This window comes from Castanea sativa, chromosome 12 (genome assembly GCF_040712315.1).
Source record: "Castanea sativa cultivar Marrone di Chiusa Pesio chromosome 12, ASM4071231v1".
In the NCBI taxonomy this organism is placed as follows: domain Eukaryota; kingdom Viridiplantae; phylum Streptophyta; class Magnoliopsida; order Fagales; family Fagaceae; genus Castanea; species Castanea sativa.
The window spans coordinates 21,202,921-21,222,430 of record NC_134024.1 but is presented as its reverse complement, the minus strand read 5'-3'; the positions used below and the strand labels follow the sequence as shown (position 1 = coordinate 21,222,430).

Sequence of the window (19,510 nt, the reverse complement as noted above, 5' to 3'; positions counted from 1 at the left end):
ATCATGCTTAACACAACACAATGATTAACAGTTCATAGATAAAAGAACATTCATCATTATAAACAAGAATCATAAGAAATAGATAGGGTGAAAGAAACAACCTCTTGCATGAGTACTTTTTGTTCTTGACAGGATGTTTTAGGGCTGAAAGAAATTTATGCAATTCTCTTTGAAATCTAAAAACCCTAATTTAAGCAGCATCACTCAGAGAGGGGATTAGGAAATATGAATAATTTGAGAGCCTAAAATGTATGCCTTAAAGAGCATAGAAAAAAGGTGCTAAATTATGAAGTCTAGTCTCTATTTATAGAGTTCAAAGGACTCTAAAAATAGGTATGGACAATTTGGGTGTGAACTCGGGCACATCCTTTTACGAAAAGACCGAAAAGGGTGTGCCTTATCGTCACCCGAAGTTCCGAATTGGCTTTTGGACTCCGAACTCCCTTTTGTGTTTGGGTGCTGTTTGAACTCCTCTTCTAAGGGTTTTTGACTGATCCTTGTACCTAGACGTGTTTTTATCCTCCATCTATGATTTTTCTTCTTTTTTCTGGATAATTCAGGCTATTTAAGAAAAATTATCTTGTAAATAAATACCCTAAAATAAATCTTGATAAAGTTCAGATTATCCACAATTTTATTGTTATCCAATCATCCTTTTTATTCCTATGCATGTAATCCTATTTTAAACACTAATTATTAATGAATCACATAATTAATTTTAATGGTTTAACCAATAAGAATTAATTCAAACAAATCATGTGTGGTCGACCTTACCTAAACACAATGCATGTTGACTGTGCAAACTTGATCATGCGATATCTTTCGATCTGACGGTCTAATTTGGAAACCGGAAACACCATTATGACCGTTAGAATCTCAAGATCATTTTTGTGATATGCAATAAATAAATTAATGCATGTAATGCAAAGACAAGTTGATGTATATAACGCAAGAACCAATTGATGATGGTTGTGCAAGCATGATTTTTGAGGTACATGGATGGTCATTCAAGTCATTCTCCTTAATTAAATCATGAGTACAAAATTGAGTGTTTACAGCTGTACATAGAAAAGAAGGTAGCACATTAAGTAAAAATTTTTTGAGAAAAGTTGTAAAACAAAATAGATTTTATAAGTTGAATGTCATAACTTGACACATGATATAAAAAATAGGAACCAACTTTCTAACCCTATTTTTTTATTAAAATGATTGAAATTTTATAGCAAAAAAGAAAAACATCATAAAATTTGATATTAGACATGTAGGTACTTATGTCCAATATCAAACAAGTACATTGGATAGAGAAGGTTGAGCTAGTTTATAACTACCCCCATTGTCAACATTTACCACAACTATGGAATTTTTAACTATGACATAACAACTATGGTTTCGTAAGTAATGCATTAAATGGTGAAGAATGCAAAAGAAAGAATCAAGCACAATTTGTAACCTCATAAAAGTTGCTTGGAACTCCAATACAATGCATCAAAACAACAAAGCTAGATTCGACAATGATAGACTTTCTATATTACCAATCCAACAATAGGAATATTGTAAAATCTCTAATATAATCAACAAAATTGTTAAAGAGTTTCATCAAAACTTTTAAAATTTTGAACCAAGATAGTTAGTTCAGTGTAAAATTTGGATTTCAAGTTAGTTAATTTTACTACACGTGTTCCATTTAATCAAAGTTTTTTAATTTTTGTGCTAAATGAGTTAATTTAGAATAGAAAACAAGGATTCCAATATAAATAAATCATAAAAAAACATAATCATATATCTTTTAAGTATATCCATACACATGCATGGAATGACAAGCTAGTTTCTACAAATTAAAAAATAAAAATTGCAAAGTACTCCACAAAACAATGAATGCAGAGTGTACTAAATGTATGGGAATGTTAACCGTCATGTAATGCATTTTCACCACCACTACTATCACGAGGTAATATTATATGTAATGGTTGTATGTGAAATCCCTCTATTGTTGCAATGAGTGAAAATTGCATATTGTGATTGCAACCATAACGACTATCACAACCACCACCTACAACCACGTCACAAAGAGGCTTCAATTTTATTCCATTTTCAACATCAATAAAAGGTATAAGTTTAATTACAATGTACATTTTCTAAGTTTGATCAAATATTCTTTTAAAAATTACCATCTTGATTATCTTAGGAGATTCCTATAGTAATCATAGAGATAATTAGAGACCACATATGAGATTACTCTAGAACAATGGTTATTGATGGGTTAAATAAAGATCATCCATATATGAATTCCCAAATGGATGATTTTTGGATCAAATATAAAGCAATGACTTCAGAAACTCCCTCCCATCACTATAATCCTGAGCTAAGGCACTAAAATAAGGGAGGATCTCCCTATATAACTCCTAAGATTTGCTCATTGGCACTAGTTCAATAACTAAAAATGATTTAGTCATCCTTGCTCAACTCAATATATATACCGAACTCCTCCAACCATGGCTGATATGAGTGAAATACACACACAAAGTACAGTGTTAACCCATTGGTGAAACTGACTTAAACTGACTACAATGTTAACCTAGTGTCACCTTACCTTTTAATCCATTACTTTGAGTGTGCAGGCATCATATCAAAGACAGTCCAAGATCTAGGCTCAAACAAAATCTACACTAAAACCCAAAATATTTGAGGAGACAGAACAAAATTACAAAAACTCCACCTCATAAACTCCACACCACCTATAGTCATGAGCGAATTACATAAAATAAGATAATACCACTAACTTACTAAGAAGAGTACATTGTATAACACACTGAATATCATGAAAATACTTACTTAAATGCAAGTGGAGCTCTTGGCCATGGGCCAAAATCACATCTAGGTGGGGGCTTTATCTTCAGGCACAAGAATAGCAACCTCGCCCATGCCCAATACTGGACTGTTAGGACATATGTGGTTCTCTTGTTAAGAGCATATGTCATTTTTTTTATGTAATTGGCTAATCCTTTGACAAAACGCACTTTGCTTATATTTGGGTAGATCTAGGATGTTTTTAATACTTCAAGAAATAAGGTTTCAAGATCAAGTGTTAAAACCATGCAAGTCTGTCCAAGAAACAAGTTGAAGAAGTGTTTGTCATTAAAGCTTGATAGCTAGCATCTATCGAGCTTAAGAAGCTGTTCCAACCCCGTGGCTCGACAGCTGCTCGACAGCTTCTTAACACCAACTATCTTTAGAGGTTTAAGAAAAATAGAATTTTAGATCTGTTTTGATTTCAATCCGTGGATATGTCTTTGGGCCTCCTTTTCTCATAACCCTAGATATATATAAGGATTATTTTAAAGGCCGTATCGGTTGCACAGCTGAGAGCACAAGTTGCACAAGCATTGAGCAAAGTTTGTTCAAGCAATTTGTGACCGGAGAAAAAGTTTTCCCTAGTTCATCTCTATTGTGAAGAAGCTGTTGTATTTGTGCATCGTAGGGTTTTGTAACCAAGCATCTTCTTGATCTTCATCGTGTTGATGAACTGAAGAACTTTGCAGCCAACATTTTTCTCAAGTTGGTGATCGAAGTCGTCGTGCATCAAAATGAGAGATTGTTACTACAGAATAGGTACAATTAGGTATTGGGGTTAGGGTTCAACTGTAGGTTGGTATAAGGTAATGGGATTCATTTACTTGTAACCGCTTTTTTTTTTTTTTTTTTTTTTTTTTTATAATAGTGGATTCTCGAGAGTGGTGACCTTAAAATCACTCAATGGGGTTTTTGCCTTGGAGGTTTTCCCTATTTGTAAACAAATCACCGTGTCAATTTCTTTTTTGCTGCACTTTAGTTTATTGGTGATTTGTTTATGCTACCACACGTTTGCATATTAAATTTGTTAATTAATTATACTTGGCTAATTAATCAATTAATCCATCACAAGGGGTCAATACGTTTTTGGCCTATCAAGTGGTATCAGATTTAGTACACTCTGATTAGGGTTTAATCCTTGTGTGTGATCCATTGATCCCTGTTTGTCATGGATAGAGGACAATCTCTTATTATACCTCCTTTATTTGATGGAACTAACTATGCATACTAGAAAGTACGCATGAACGCTTTTTTGCAGTCTCTAGAGGAAAAGGTGTGGCAAGTTGTAGAGATTGGCTGGACCAAGCCAAAGGAAGCGCCAGCCGATTGGGATGAGGCTAAGATCAAGGCGGCAAACTTCAACAGCAGGGCATTGAATGTGTTTTTCTGTGCAGTCACGAACGAGGAGTTCAAGAAGATATCCTCCACTGAAACTGCAAAGGAAGTATGGGCCATCCTTCAGACAACCTATGAAGGAACAAAGGTTGTCAAGGATTCGAAGCTATAAAGGCTCACTACAAGCTTCGAAGAGATAAAGATAGAGGAGGATGAGTCGTTTGATGAGTTCTATGCCAAACTCAAAGACATAGTGAACTTTGCCTTTAATCTTAGAGAAACTATTCCAAAACCCAAGATTGTGAGAAATGTGCTCAGATCTCTGCCTGAAAGATTCCATGCCAAGATCACTGCGATTGAGGAATCAAATGATATTGATAAAATTCCTTTGACAGAGCTGGTTGGAAATCTACAGACCTATGAGTTGGGTTTGTCTAGAATCAAAAAGTCTAGTAAGAGCAAGAGTATGGCACTGAAGGCCAAGAGCAGTGAGACGGAAGAGTCTTCAGACGATGAAGATTCTAAGATGAAGTCCAACATCACCAGGCAATTCAAGAAGTTTATGAAAAATGCCAATGGGAAAGGCTTCAACAAGGACCTTAGGTAATCTAGTTCTTCTCAGTTCAAGGGCCAAGACAAAGGGAAGAAGGATGCTAGGGATGGCGGTTAGTACACTGTTCCTACAGGACCTAAGTGCTTTGGGTGCCAAGGCTTCGGACACATGAAACAAGAGTGCCCAACATATCTCAAAACAATTGGGAAAAACAAGGCACTTGTTGTTACGCTAAGTGACACCGAGCTTGAAGATGATTCCATCAATGAGGATGACGGAATCTTGAATTCCTTCACTGCCACAGTTAATTCTACTGAGGGGATTGTTGAAGATGTGGATGAAGAAAAGGAATTGGTGGAATCCAAGTTTGAGAAGATGGATGATCAAGATGACATTCACACAGCCTATGCTAAGTTATACAAGGTCTCAAAAAAACACAAGAAGCTGTATAGGTTGACCACCAAAAAGCTTAGTGATGTGGAACTTGAACGTGAAGAGCTTTCCACAAAGTTTGATGAAGCTAACCAAACTATTGGAGCACTGAGGTTTGAGAATAACTTCTTGGCTGAGAAGACTAAGAAGCTTGAGGCAGAACTATTCCAAGTCAGAGCTCAATTGAAAAGGACTTCAAGTGCTAAGCTCGTTGAGATGCTCAGTTTTCAGAAATATGCTTCAGATCGAACAGGTTTAGGGTTTGATTTCTCTTCCTCTAATATTACTTCTTCTAGTACTACTATTTTTGTTCCTCCTCTCAATAATGTTGAAATTGAGAACACTAATGTTAAAACTAATTTAGCTAGTGAGAACATAGACAAGGGTAAATATATCTTAGGAGCACCCCCTAAGCAGGATAAGAAGGAAGTTAAAAACCCTAGGGCTAAGAAGACTAACTCTAAAAGGCCTAAACAAAAGAAGCACCATCTCTGTCATCACTGTGGAGCTACTGGTTATACTCGACCAAATTGCTATAAGTGGTTAGTCACTTAAAATAGCAACAGCATGATGGCGTCGGGAAACCAGAATCAGTTTCCATCCTCCTTTGCTCCTCTCGGAGATCTTCTCAAAGCCCTCATGTTCCTTTCAAATTTAAACGGCCTCAATTCTTCCCCCTCACCATCGATTCAAGGGTTTCCAAAAAGGAAAGGTTCTTCCAAGGTGTGAAAGGAAAAGGGTTCCAAGTGATTTAATCACTTTTTCTCTCTCTCTCTCTCTCTCTCTCTCTCTCTCTCTCCATCTGTTTTTGATTTTGCATTACTTGTGTGTTTTGCTTTAATGTTTTGAGTTAGTCTAGTTTTATGCATTGATTTGTTTTGTTTTACATGCTTTTGGTTGTTAATTTTTGAGTTTTAGTTTTTTTTTAAAATAAAAATAAAAAATTGAAAAATTCAGAAAAATAGGAAAACAGTGTGTGTATGTGTACATTGGTTTTTGTGAACCTTCAAATGGTCATTGGAACAAAGTTTTCTAAACTTTGTATCTTTTGTAGCTTAGATAAGCATCTCTATGCACAACTAAGCAAGTGAGCTTTGTGGCTCTTTGTTTGTGATGAATAAGGTTAAGTGATCTCTTGTACTTAACACTAGTATCACCCTTTTTGAGGGGAAGGACTAGAAAATCCTAAGAGAAAGGCATAAATAACTATCTCACCACTGTTACCCGCCAATCTTGACATGACATCTGTATGCTTCGGCATAGCAAAAGTGCAATGTCAATGACATCTGTATGCTTCGGCATAGCAAAAGTGCAATGTCAAAAAGCTTAACATAATTGGGTATTTCTTTTCTCTCTTTTATATACCCATGCATGGTTTTCTTAATAAAAAAATATATGCAAAGAAAATAAAAGCAAAAAGAACAAAATGCTTTAAAACATGATTGGAAGCGTGTTTTCTAGGAGATGTGGGAGTTATAGGATGTACTTCAAAGGTGATAGTTCTCATCGAATAGTTATGATTGTGTGTGACTTAAAGTGATTTTCTCATATCTCAAATCGTCATAACATTGAGACACTTATGCAATTTTGCAATGTTTTTCACACCAACATGCAATATTCTTTGCTACTCTTGATACATGTGTAGGTACAAAGTGATTTGTCCATCACAAGGTTTACATGTGTTGATGTATGCTCGCTAAACTGTCTTAACTTATTTTTGAAATATAAAATTGGTTAGATGTGTTTAGTGTGTGTGTGTTTTTTGGGATCTAAATGCTTATCATTTTTATTGTTGAGAGATGATGTTGAGAGTTCAAAATGTTGTTTGGATCATTGGTTGAGTTGCATGTGTGATTGCATTCATTTTTGTGTTTTTCCCTTCTTGGAAAACCATTTTTAAGCAATCTCGACAGCTCCTCGACACCTCTCGACACCTGGCTTATCCGTTGAGCTCTTCTGTTACATCTTATCGCAATCTTGACACCTCTCGATAGCTAGGTGGATTGATCGAGAAATCTCCTATCCCCTTGATAGCTCCTCGATACCTCCTCGATCCATCAAGTTTCTGTTGTGGACATCTCTAGACACCTCTCGATAGCTGCATCTGTCTAAGCCTTTTTATCTCGACACTTGTCTCGATACCTCTTGATACCTCAATCTGTCGAGATTTACTAAGGTTCTATATATATGTTCAAACGCGATCCGGACTTCATTCTTTCGATCTTTCTTGATCTGTCCGCGTCTGTTCACCTCCCAAATCACTCTCTCTCACCCCAAACCTCTTTCCCAAGCATCTTTCAAGCTTTCTCAAGTTTTTCTTCACTTGGTGAGTTTCTAATCTTTCATTTACATGCATTTCATGTTTTGAAACCTAAGTATTGGTTTTTTTTTTGAAACATTTTGGGGATGTTTGTGAAGGAAAAATTCTGGTTTTGCATCTCATGCAAAACCCACAGCGGAAGCAACGAACTAGGGTCTATTTCATTCATGATTGATAACGTGCACAATGTAAATTTCAGAATTTAAGAACAAGATAGCGTACCTTGGTGTGGAGAAATTCAAAACAAAGATTAGAAGCACTTGGGAACACTTTTAATCTTCACTCCAATTCCATTTTACGCCCAAGATGTGTGGTCTCTCAATCAGTTCTTCAAAGGGAGAATGAAAGTGTGTCTCACACTCTCTTACACACCGTTTCTTTTTCTTTTCTAATCTCATCTAATAAAAATTATGTATGTTTCTCCCTTTATAACTAACTGATTATCTAATTGGGCTGGCCTATTGGGCCTTTCCAATTGGGCTTTAGTGTGTGGCTTGAAGTTGGACCAAAAGGGACCAATAAGACACTAGCTCCAATGGGCCTTGGGCTTTTCCGTCAACTCTTGACAAGTCCAAAGTTACCATTAATTATATTTAATACCACTATATAAATATAATTGCACTCTAGGGCTTATTAATAAATTATATCCCAAGACTTTATTATACACGTAACCCCTTCATAAAATATTCATAGTAACACAAAGTCATAAATGTAGATTGCCACTTTGTAAATTACTACATCTTATATTGAGTACCCGGTTTAATTCTTTAAAGTTATTCATTATATATTTATGAAATCCAATTTCATAAATATATACTTTAGCAATTTCTTACTAAAGTGGTTAGGCCTAACTCTTTGAATACTGAACCCATTAAACTTATCTCAAGGGAATATTTTATATCTCCATCAAGAGACTATGAATTGCATCTTGAGAATATATGTTCCATCAACACTAAATGTGGCTGCCCAACATACTGAGGTTTTGACCGTAATTTTAGATCTCACTCCTGATATATCAAAGCAACCTACACTTCATGATCAGGTCCATTATTCTCTCAGGATTAAGAGTTCATGCAAATAGAAGTCGTGAGATTTATTATTCATTTGACAGTCGTTAGGAAAATAATAAATCTCACAGCGGTCCTGTTCAATATATTTTAACTCTTAAAACATATCAACATATCAACTAGAAGTTTCCACTTCCATGATCAAGACAAATCATCTTAGTTGACACATTATAGTCTTCGCAGATGAAATGCCCAATTTCATCACTGACTACGAACTATAAATTCTGAGTTTACAAAGAACTTGTGATTTACATCTTCTGTGACTTTTTACATAAATCACATACAATGCATCTCATGGACTATATGATAATGTCCCATATTCATGTTACCATTATTTTAGATAATAATAAAATAACTTTATCAATCACAATATTAAGTCATACATCATGTCATACATAATGTCATACATAATATCATACATAGCATCATACAATAGGATTTAAGGGCACTAATCCTAACAGTTTGTTGAGTTTTTTGTGATTTTTTTTGGGATGGGTTTTATAGATTTGATCTTAAAAACTCCATGCATTGCATTCCATGAGCATTATAACTGTATTGTCATGCATTTAGATATGTGCAACTCGATTGTGTGCTGGTAGGTTTGGAGTGGGCTGAACCCCTGATGCCTTTTATATTGCATGTCACATGTTCATACATTTCTCATGCATACGTTCTCTCCTTTCAATATACTTGTTTTATTTGAAATGTGTTGGACTTTTCTGAGTGTTTCTTTCTTCCCCCTTTCTCTCTAGTTTACGTTAGTGCGTCAATGACACTGAAACGTAAGTCTACTTCGTCCCAAAACCCTTTTCGTTCTAAGGCCTCTTCATCTTCTAATCCTACTCCCTCTTTTGTTCGGTTCCGTGATGAGAAAGCCCAAAAGGAGTTCTTGAAGAACTTCTCTAAACGAGGTGTTCATTCGGAATGCCGAGTTATTTTGTCGGATTTCGCCGACGCTAACCTTCCCAATGTCATTCACAATCGGGAATAGGAGTCACTGTGTGACGTCCCGGTCACATGTCCTTCCGTGCTAATCTAGGAGTTCTACTCCAACATGCATGGAATTGATACTTCAGTACCTCTCTTTCATACTTGCGTTTGAGGTACGTGCATAGTGGTCACACTAGAGTTGGTATCCGATGTGCTCCGTGTTCTGAGGGTTGCGCATCCTAACTATCCTTGTTGTGAGCGTCTACGGACTGTGTCCAAAGATGAGATGATCTCTATTTTCTGTAGGCGCCCAGTTGATTGGGATGATCATTAGTTTACATCATGTCGGCCTTTTGCTAAAGGTCCTAAATTCTTGAACATGGTGATGACTTTTGTTTTGTATCCTCTCTCTCACTACAACTCTATCACAGAGTCTCATGCTCGTTTTTTGTTATCCCTTCTTGAGAATCTTTCTATAAATTTTCCTTCACATTTCATTATTTCTATCATAGATGTGTATAGAGATACGGCAACTTGTGATAAGCTCATCTTTCCTTCAGCTATCATGTGGCTTTTATGCCATTTTTCTGTTCCTTTTCCCTCATCTGACCACTTCTCCGTTATGTGTGCCATTGACTAAGCTATCATTTAATGGAGAGTGGCACAGTTTCGATTGAGGCGGTCCGGTTGAACAGCTCCTCCCACTCCTTCAGCTCCTTCTACCTCCACTCCCTCTACTTTAGTGGGAGGTGTGACTTTGGATGCGATCATGTCACAGCTTCAACGCATAGATGCTCGCCTTGATACACTTTCTACTGAGTTGTATCAGGTGAACACCCGTGTTGGCCGTATTGCTAGATGGCAGCTTGCCTTGGTTGTTTTGTGGAGTCTCCCTCTCCTCATCCCAAGGCATCCAACGATGATGGTTTCGGCGACGATGATAATGATGAGGATGGAGATGCTAGTTCTTCCTGTTCTGATGAGATGTTTGCTTGACACTCTTACCCTTTGTCACTCGTGACAAAAAGGGGGAGTAGTTTTGGATATGAGAATAGCCATTCTTAGGGGGAGAGGTAGGATATAGGAGATTATTTTTTGTTAGGGGGAGTGTTGTTTTGTTTTTGAGGGATGTAGTGAGGATTACTTAAATCTTTTTCTTCTCTTTCTTTTAGAGATATATTGTTCTTGTACCTACGTCTTGTGACCATGTTTACATACATTGTGCTTATCTTAGACATATATGTGATGATGTATGTTTATTCACCTATCTCTACATGTGTTGTTTCTTTTCTTTCTTTATGCACATGTTTTTTTCTTTTGTATGCAATCTATTATTTTTGCTTCACACAAAGATGCATTGATGTGTTTTGTTTAAAGTGTTTCAGAAATACAAGTTGTCAAAGTCTACTTGTCATGAACTCTCTTCTTGCAAAGTTTTTCAAGAGTTTATATTAGGATAGATTTTATTGTATTCAACAAGTGAGCATGAGTTGAGTGTTTTATGACTTCTCTCATATGTTCATTTGTTTGTTGTGGTTTTGTCACGGATTGCCAAAGAGGGAGATTGTTAGGCCATATGGGGTTCACTTGTTAAGAACATATGTTATTCTTTTATGTAATTGGCTAATCCTTTGACAAAACGTACTTTGCTTGTATTTGGGTAGATCTATGATATTTTTAATACTTCAAGAAACAAGGCTTTAAGATCAAGTGTTAAAGCCATGCAAGTTTGTCTAAGAAACAAGCTGAAGAAGTGTCTGTCATTAAAGATTGACAGCTAGCATCTATCGAGCTTAAGAAGCTGTTCCAGCCCCGTGGCTTGATAGCTGCTCGACAACTTCTCGACACCTGCTATTTGTCAAGGTTTAAGAAAAATAGAATTTCATATTTGTTTTGATTTCAATCCGTGGATATGTATTTAGGCCTTCTTTTCTCATAACCCTAGACATATATAAGAATTATTTTAAGGGTTGTATCGATTGCACAGCTGAGAGCACAAGTTACACAAGCATTGAGCAAAGTTTGTTCAAGCAATTTGTGACTGGAGAAAAAGTTTTCCCTAGTTCATCTCTATTGTGAAGAAACTGCTGTGTTTGTGCACTGTAGGGTTTTGTAACCAAGCATCTTCTTGATTTTCATCGTGTAGATGAACTAAAGAACTTTGCAGCCAACATCTTTCTCAAGTTGGTGATTGAAGTCCCGTACTGGGATCTGCGCAACTAGTTACTCACGTACTGGGAGCCGTGCATCAAAAGGAGAGATTGTCACTACAGAACAAGTCCAATTGGGTATTGGGGTAAGGGTTCAATTGTAGGTTGGTATAAGGTATTAGGATTCCTTTACTTGTAACTGCTTGTTTTGATAATAGTGGATTCTCGGGAGTGGTGACCTTAAAATCACCCAGTGGGATTTTTGCCTTGGAGGTTTTCTCCATTCATAAACAAATTATCGTATCAATTTATTTTTCGCTGCACTTTAGTTTATTGGTGATTTTTTTGTGCTACCACGCATTTGCATATTAAATTGGTTAATTAATTAAACTTGGCTAATTAATCAATTAATCTATCACAAGAGGTCAATACATTTTTGTCCTATCATGGACCAATTGCAATGCCCCACCAATCTGCAAATGACCTTTATGGCTTGCCCAGCACAACTCTCTATACAACCATGCTAGGCAACCACTAAGGTTCCACGGGAACTCCAAGAATATCATATGCACCCTCTCTCCCGACTTGTCCATGAAAATCTTATCCTTGAGTAGCGCTAAAATATAGCACTAGGCATACAGATGTATCTGAATCTTCATTACATAATAAGGCAGTGGCTCTGCAATGCGCTCAACAAGGCGACTAATGAGAATTCCTTGCCCTAGCAAAGTTTTTTTTGTCATTTGCCGGAACTGCAAAACCAAGCAACTCCTCACATAGAGTGCTCCAATCCTCCCTACCAGTCGGCACAACCAAGACCTCACCATCTATATGAAGTCTCAAAATGACCTCCACATCTTGTGGGGTGGTTGACATCTCACCATGTGGAAGATGGAATGTATGAGTCTCCAGTCACCATCACTTAACTAGTGCCAATATTAGGCCATGATCTATCTCTCTAGACAGGAGCCTAAACAATCCTTCTAGCCCCACCAACTTGATATTTTCTATCACCCGATTGTCTTGCATCAATATCTTTGCCATCTCCTTAGAGCAACCATGGCACTCAAGTGGGCCTAGGTCTTGCAAAATCATTAAAAATAATAACGGTTGTTAGAACTTTGAAAGAACTAGATATACAACTTTGAAAAAACTTGCGAAAATTCAAAGAGAACGTAAAAATTAAAGCGGTTGTTAGAACTAGATATTTCACCTTGCCATTTCAAATGTCGATTGATCGATGATTTGGTTGTTTCGTCCGCACTGAATCATCAATGGGACCAGGGCACCCGATCTGTAGCTCCTCACTGATCCGAGGGTCTATATTGCAAAGAGTGCTATTGTGAGATCATTTAAACCCATCGTAACATTTATGATCGATGATTTTACAAAGTAAGGAGAATGTTTGAAAAGCATATTTATTCTATCATATTCCTTCAATTTTTTTTTTCTCTTTCATTACTTCAATTGAATCATTATAACGGATATGTGTGTGCAATTTATAATTGTTGTTATTAATGATGAACTCATTACTAATAAAGTTCTATAACAATTATGCTATAATAATTATATAACATTTTCTAAAACCATCTTACATAAAATATTATAACATTATCCGTTCATCGCACGAGTAACTTACTAGTATATCCTAATTATACATCTCATACATATCTTGGCTATTTCTGGTAAATACAATACAAGATAGAAACTCAAACATAGTCATGTTTATGTGGCAAAATACAATCATCTACTCTTGGTGAGCATAGTTGTTATGTTCCAATCCTATCAATGGAGAAAAGAAAAAAAAAATTTTTTGATGGTTCTTGGCTATTCATACACAAATATCTTTAGCTCAGTTGTTGATTTTATTTATTTTAAGCCTTATCCTCATAACAGAACGCAAAACATGGAGTTGGCCATGCCTGGATTGTCCTGTCATCCACATCTTAGGCTAGTTTTTTGCATTACGAAAAATAGGATGTGATTATCCACAAAGCTGACTCAATGCGTTATCACATTTATTTTTCCCCTTTTCTTTGTAAATGACAACGATGCATGTTTTTGGCAACAAAACAACCAAAGCATTAGGAATTTGGTTACATGGCTAATGAAGATAATGATTGACCATTCAATTCTCTTACAGAAACAAGTTATTTTAAGGTAAAGTTTGTTTGGATAAATTAGCTCTAGCATAATGAAAATTTACAGTTGAGGAGTCCAAGACTGGTCTATTTTCAGTTGAGGACTTATTATTTACCTATAAATTTGACTGGGGCCTTTCAAAGGTATTTGTCTTTGATTTGTTTGCCTTCTTTTGAGTTTTTAAGTGGGAACAAGATGATTGCCGTTGAGAACCAGGCAGTTGGTACTGCTTTGATTATTGTTTCCTTCTTCCTTTTGTCCATGAATGTTGATAATTTTTATTTTATTATAAGTCTATAAGCTTAGTTCAATTGGAGTCTAACTTTTGTGTTCTTTTGTTTGCAAATGTAAGTGTCAGAGAATGCAATACCAAAAGAAGCATCAGATGAATTTACTGTGCCAGAATCCAATGCCTTTGGCCAATCATTCAGGTTTTGACATTTTCTTCCACAATCTTTGTTTATAAGGTCAGGTGTTTTTCATAAATGGTTTAGTTTCTCATTCAATGAATTGTGTCAAAATGTGTGGTAGGGATTATGAAGGAAGTGTAAGGCTAAGCATTGTGGAGAATTGCTATCGGTTGCATCATATTAACCAAACATATGATTTTGTAAGTACACTTTCAATAAGTTAATGTTTAAATATTAAACTTTAGGACTTCATAGATTCAATTTGATATATGGAACTTTCAATGCAAATGCAGGTAAAGAGGACAAGGGAAGAGTATGCAAAATTGAACAAAGCAGAGATGTCCATATGGGAAGCCATTGAACTCCTTGACGATTTTGTGGATGAAAGTGACCCTGACCTGGATGAACCTCAGATTCAGCATATGCTGCAGACGGCTGAAGCTATAAGAAAAGATTATCCTAATGAAGATTGGCTGCACTTGACTGCCCTCATTCATGGTAAATACCCCATGCACACTCCTAGTTTCCGTTCTAAGGCTAAGATGCAAAATATAAGTTCCTTGAATGTGTAATTGTATATGTTTAACTTAGTGGCTCTATGCTCTTATTCATAATATCAGATAATAACTACCCACACTAGGCCCTATATATTCATGTTTAAATAAAACAACTTGATAATTGATTCTTGCATGGATTTCAGATGTTGGAAAGGTTCTTTACTTTCCTCAATTTGGATCGCTTCCCCAGTGGGCTGTTGTAGGTAACAAATGTTCTTTGACCAAATAAATGTCAATATATTTCTCTTGTTTCGAGTCATTTCAATCCGATGATGAATTCTGATGTTGCAGGAGATACGTTTATTGTTGGTTGTGCTTATGACAAATCGATTGTTTATCGCAAGGTCTTCTCAAAAATATTAGTTAATTATGTTTGACATGATTATATGTAGTCAGTCAACTGAAAGAAATTTCTTCCAATCTTTTGCATTGCAGTATCTCGAGGAAAATCCAGATTACAACAATCCTGCCTATAACACTAAACTTGGAGTCTACTCTGAAGGATGTGGACTTGAAAATGTGCTGTTGACATGGGGGCATGACGATTACATGTATATGGTATATCCTTTGAACCTTCAATGAATTTTTTATGAAAAATCTTTAATAAGATTTTCATATTCAAATTTCCACAATATGTTATTCCAAAATAACAATCATAATAATAATAATAATAATGTTGTTTCCAAATCCTTAGGTGCTTAAGGCAAGTGAAACTACTCTACCTCCAGCTGCATTATTTATTATCCGATATCACTCATTACACCGTAAGTATTATTCTTTTATATTTTCCTGTAAATTTGAAAAATAGTTAATATTCTTGAATCGTTTTTATACAATAAAATGAGTTTTATCCGTTTATCTTGCAGCAATGCATCTGGAAGGAGGATATCAATACCTAATGAATGACGAGGACAGAGAGAATCTGAAGTGGTCTAAATTATTCTGGTAAGCTTCCATTTTGCTGTTTAATTTGTACATTTTTTTTCTTTCTTACCAGTGTTCTTCCCCAACAATTATTCATTTCTCATTGAGCTGATTGTGAGCATCAGTGTTTTTCCCGACCAATTATTCAATTTTTGTTCAGTTGATTGTGACAACTAAACTGATTCCATTGTATTGTACAAAATAACAGCAAATATGATCTCTACAGCAAGAGCAAAGTTCACATTGATGTTGAAAAAGTTAAACCATACTATGAATCCCTCATAAAAAAGGTGTGTACCAGTGCAAAATTCTGTGCTTTGGTAATTTTAAACACTTTTTTTTCTTTACTAAAATTGGATATTTTTTTTCTTTCTTTTTGTAGTACTTCCCAGAAAAGATCAGATGGTAATCCTTGAGGATCCGGCTTTAGGCTGCCTGCCATACTTTTAGTTGTGCTCGCTTTCAATTGGCAAAGTTAATTTTATTTATATATGCACTATAAATTTCTGTAACAGTACTAAAGTTTGTAAAATATTAATTAATATTAATAAATAAAACACATCATAGAGATGTGGCGTGTTCATTATTATTTGGCTTGGTTCTTATATATTGATGGCCAGGAGGCCATGTGTGGGATGTCTTTAAGGCCTTGGGGCCTAATCAAATAATGCTAATGTTGCGGCTTCAACAAGAACAAAAATAAAAAATAAACCCCTTAGAAATCAACACCTAGGGTTATCTGGAATCAACACCAAGCTATTGAAGGAAAAACTACAATAATCAATTTCACTACTGAAGCAAACTGTATATATACAATACTGAATTAATTTAGTATTCCAGGCTCTTTAAATAGAGTTCCAAACTTATTATCCTAACAAGAAAAGGAAACAATTCTAACCAATGAAAATTCTACTAATGAAGTAAGAAGATGAATTAAATCCCTAAAACAAGTCGGAAAATAAAATAAGATTTAAAAATTGATAAAGTTTAGTTACAAAATTAGTTGAAGCCTAAGGCTACAATTTTACTCAATATCTTTTTATTAGAGGTGAATTTTGACAAACCCATCATTATATTATATCTTCTTCTTATATCTTCCATGCTTGCAAAATTTCTAGAAAATTAAAGATCAATAGCTATGTCATTAATAAATTGTTTAAATTGCAAGTTTTTGTAGTTTAAATTTTGCATAAAATTTAAGCTTAGAGATTATATAGTAAATAATATTTGATTGATACAAAATTTGACATGTGTATTTAGAGCGTAAAGAGCATACAATTCAACGGTTAGTTGGCTCTATTCCCAAGGCAACGGTTAATATTTAATTGAGTAAGGTTATAGCCTTAGGCTACAACCAATTTTGTTACTAAATTTTGTCATTTCATAAAGTAAATCGAATAAATTAAAAACATTAATAGATTAGGCCTTAAACCCAACTGTTAGTAAGCTCTATTCCTAAGGCAAGTGGTTGGGCCATCTTCTTCTTGTGTGTTGTCCATACTCCAGAGTATGTGTAATTGGGGACATATATCTTGTGTTGGCAACAGCTAAACTAGGCAGGAGCTGGTTGGGATCTTATGTAGACTTAGAATATGGCTAGTGATTGGGCTAAGACTAGTTCTGATATCATGCTTCATTTGATTTCATTAAATATTCTTGCCTAAGGCTTTCCCAGTAGTCTTTTTGGTTGTTAAATATGAGCTTATTGGTCAAGCCATCATATACCATTAGTGAGAATTACGGTAAAGAGTGTCTGCAAGTACATGGTTCATATAAACTCTTATTAACTGTCCTATGTAATAGTTAGACTGTTGTTGACCATCTATTACTTTCATATAAACTTATCATTTTTTCTCCATCATCTACAGTTAGCAAGAATTACGGTACAGAGTGTCTGCAAGTACATGTCTCCAACCGTGAATTAGAATTGTGGTAATCGAGTGCTCTTGTGAGCCAAGTAACAAGGCTATGACAATTATTAAAGGGTTAGTCTATGTATAAACTTATTATTTTTTCTCCATCATCTACCGTTAGCGATAATTACGGTAAATAGTGTTTGTAAGTACATGTTTCTAACCATGAATTAGAATTGTGATAATCGTGTGCTTTTGTGAGCTAAGTACCAAGGCTATGACAATTATTATAGGGTTTCTCCACATGAATTATAACTCTCGGCCAGTTGTATTCTTGTTTTATAATATTGATTGGAAGATACGAATGACATCTAAACTTCAATATGCACATGACCCTACACTTAATAAAACATACATTGCCCATATTCTTTTGTCTCTCCTCACTCTTCACTACATAGTTCTTGCACACTTCCAACTTTCCAAGGGAGAGAATATCCATGACCAACAATGTGGTCTGTTAATTTGCAAGTAATGTTAGTGGTGGGTTTATTGGTTATTGTTAGGACATATGTAATTTATGTTAGGAATATATGTCATCATGTATTTATTAATCCTTTGACAAAACGCACTTTACTTGTAATTGGGTGGATCTAAGATGTGTTTAATACTTCAAGGAACAAGGTTTCAAGTCCAAGTGTTAAAGCCATGCAAGTCTGTTCAAGAATCAAGTAGAAGTGCTGGTTTTTAAAGCTAGTATCTATCGAGATTTAAAAAGCTATCTAAGCTCGAAGCTTGACAGCTGCTTGATAGATAGGGTATCTATCAAGAATTATGAAAATCAAATTTTCAGTTTTAATTTCATTCCAATCTGTGAGTATGTGTTTGGGCTTTCTTTTCTCACAACTCTCAACATATATAAGGATTATTTTAAAGGGCTGTCATAGTGAGCACAATGGCACAAGTGTGAAGTAAAGTGTTGTTCATGCAAATTGCGACTGGAAACCTAGTTTTCCCTAGTTCATCATTCTCTTGACGAAGCTGCTGTGTTTGTATATCGTAGAGTTTTGTGACCAAGCAATTTCGTGATCTTCATTGTGTGATGAACTAAAGAATTTTGCAGCCAACATCATTCTCAAGTTGGTGATCAAGATGCGTACTAAGATCCGTGCATCTATTGGTTAGTTACGTACTAGGAGCCGTGCATTAAAAGGAGAGATTGTCACTATAGAACAAGTCCAATTGGGTATTGGGGTAAGAGTTCAACTGTAGGTTGATATAAAGTACTGGAATTCCTTGACTTGAAACCGCTTGTTATGATAATAATGAATTCTTGGGAATGGTGAACTTAAAATCACCTGGTGGAGTTTTTGCCTTAAAGGTTTTACCCATTCGAAAACAAATCACCTTGTCAAATTTATTTTCTGCTGCATGTTATTTTAGTTGGTGATTTGTTTGTGCTGCCACGTACATTGCATGTTAATTTGATTAATTAATAAACTTGGCTAATTAATCAATTAATTCATCACAGGGGGTTAATACAATGTTTTTGGCCTATCAAGTGGTATCAGAGCAGACACACTTTGATTAGTTTTGATTTTTACTGTGTGACCCATTGACCCTTGTTTGTCATGGATTGAGGACAATCACTTATTATATCTCCTCTGTTTGATGGTACTAACTATGTATACTGGAAAGTACGCATGAGAGTTTTCTTGCGGTCTTTAGATGAGAAAGTGTGACAAGTTGTGGAGATAGGCTGGACCAAGTCGAAGGAAGCGTCGGCCAATTAGGATGATGCTACGATTAAGGCGGCAAACTTCTGATGGAAAAAAACATGTTTGTATCACATACAAAACATACGCAGCGGAAGAATAACGGATCTACTTGATTCATAAAAGTTAACATGCACTATATAAGTTTCAGAATTTGAGAACAAGAGAGTATACCTTGGAGCGGTGAATTTTAAAACCGAAGATCAAAAGTACTT

At 35.5% G+C, this 19,510-nt stretch overlaps 1 protein-coding gene and 1 long non-coding RNA gene across 2 annotated transcripts; both read left to right on the top strand.

Moving 5' to 3' along the window:
- Positions 1-5,740: 5,740 nt before the first annotated feature.
- LOC142620352 (inositol oxygenase 1-like) lies at positions 5,741-15,328 on the top strand. The gene is made up of 9 exons (XM_075793733.1): positions 5,741-5,893; positions 10,346-10,473; positions 13,923-14,002; positions 14,132-14,210; positions 14,311-14,389; positions 14,483-14,687; positions 14,890-14,949; positions 15,038-15,090; positions 15,182-15,328. Exons 1-9 carry the CDS (start codon positions 5,741-5,743, stop codon positions 15,326-15,328), a joined length of 984 nt encoding a protein of 327 aa, XP_075649848.1.
- Positions 15,329-15,439: 111 nt separating this feature from the next.
- On the top strand, positions 15,440-15,888 carry LOC142621184 (uncharacterized). The gene is made up of 3 exons (XR_012841722.1): positions 15,440-15,510; positions 15,613-15,691; positions 15,879-15,888. It is a non-coding gene; the product is annotated as an uncharacterized LOC142621184 (long non-coding RNA).
- The last annotated feature ends 3,622 nt before the right edge of the window (positions 15,889-19,510 follow it).

Coding starts and splice junctions, on each gene's coding strand:
- LOC142620352 (XM_075793733.1), top strand. CDS start 5,741: ATGGCGTCGGGAAACCAGAATCAGTTTCCATCCTCCTTTGCTCCTCTC. Junction 14,211..14,310: donor GCCTTTGGCCAATCATTCAG/GTTTTGACATTT, acceptor AATGTGTGGTAG/GGATTATGAAGGAAGTGTAA. Junction 14,950..15,037: donor TCCCCAGTGGGCTGTTGTAG/GTAACAAATGTT, acceptor CTGATGTTGCAG/GAGATACGTTTATTGTTGGT.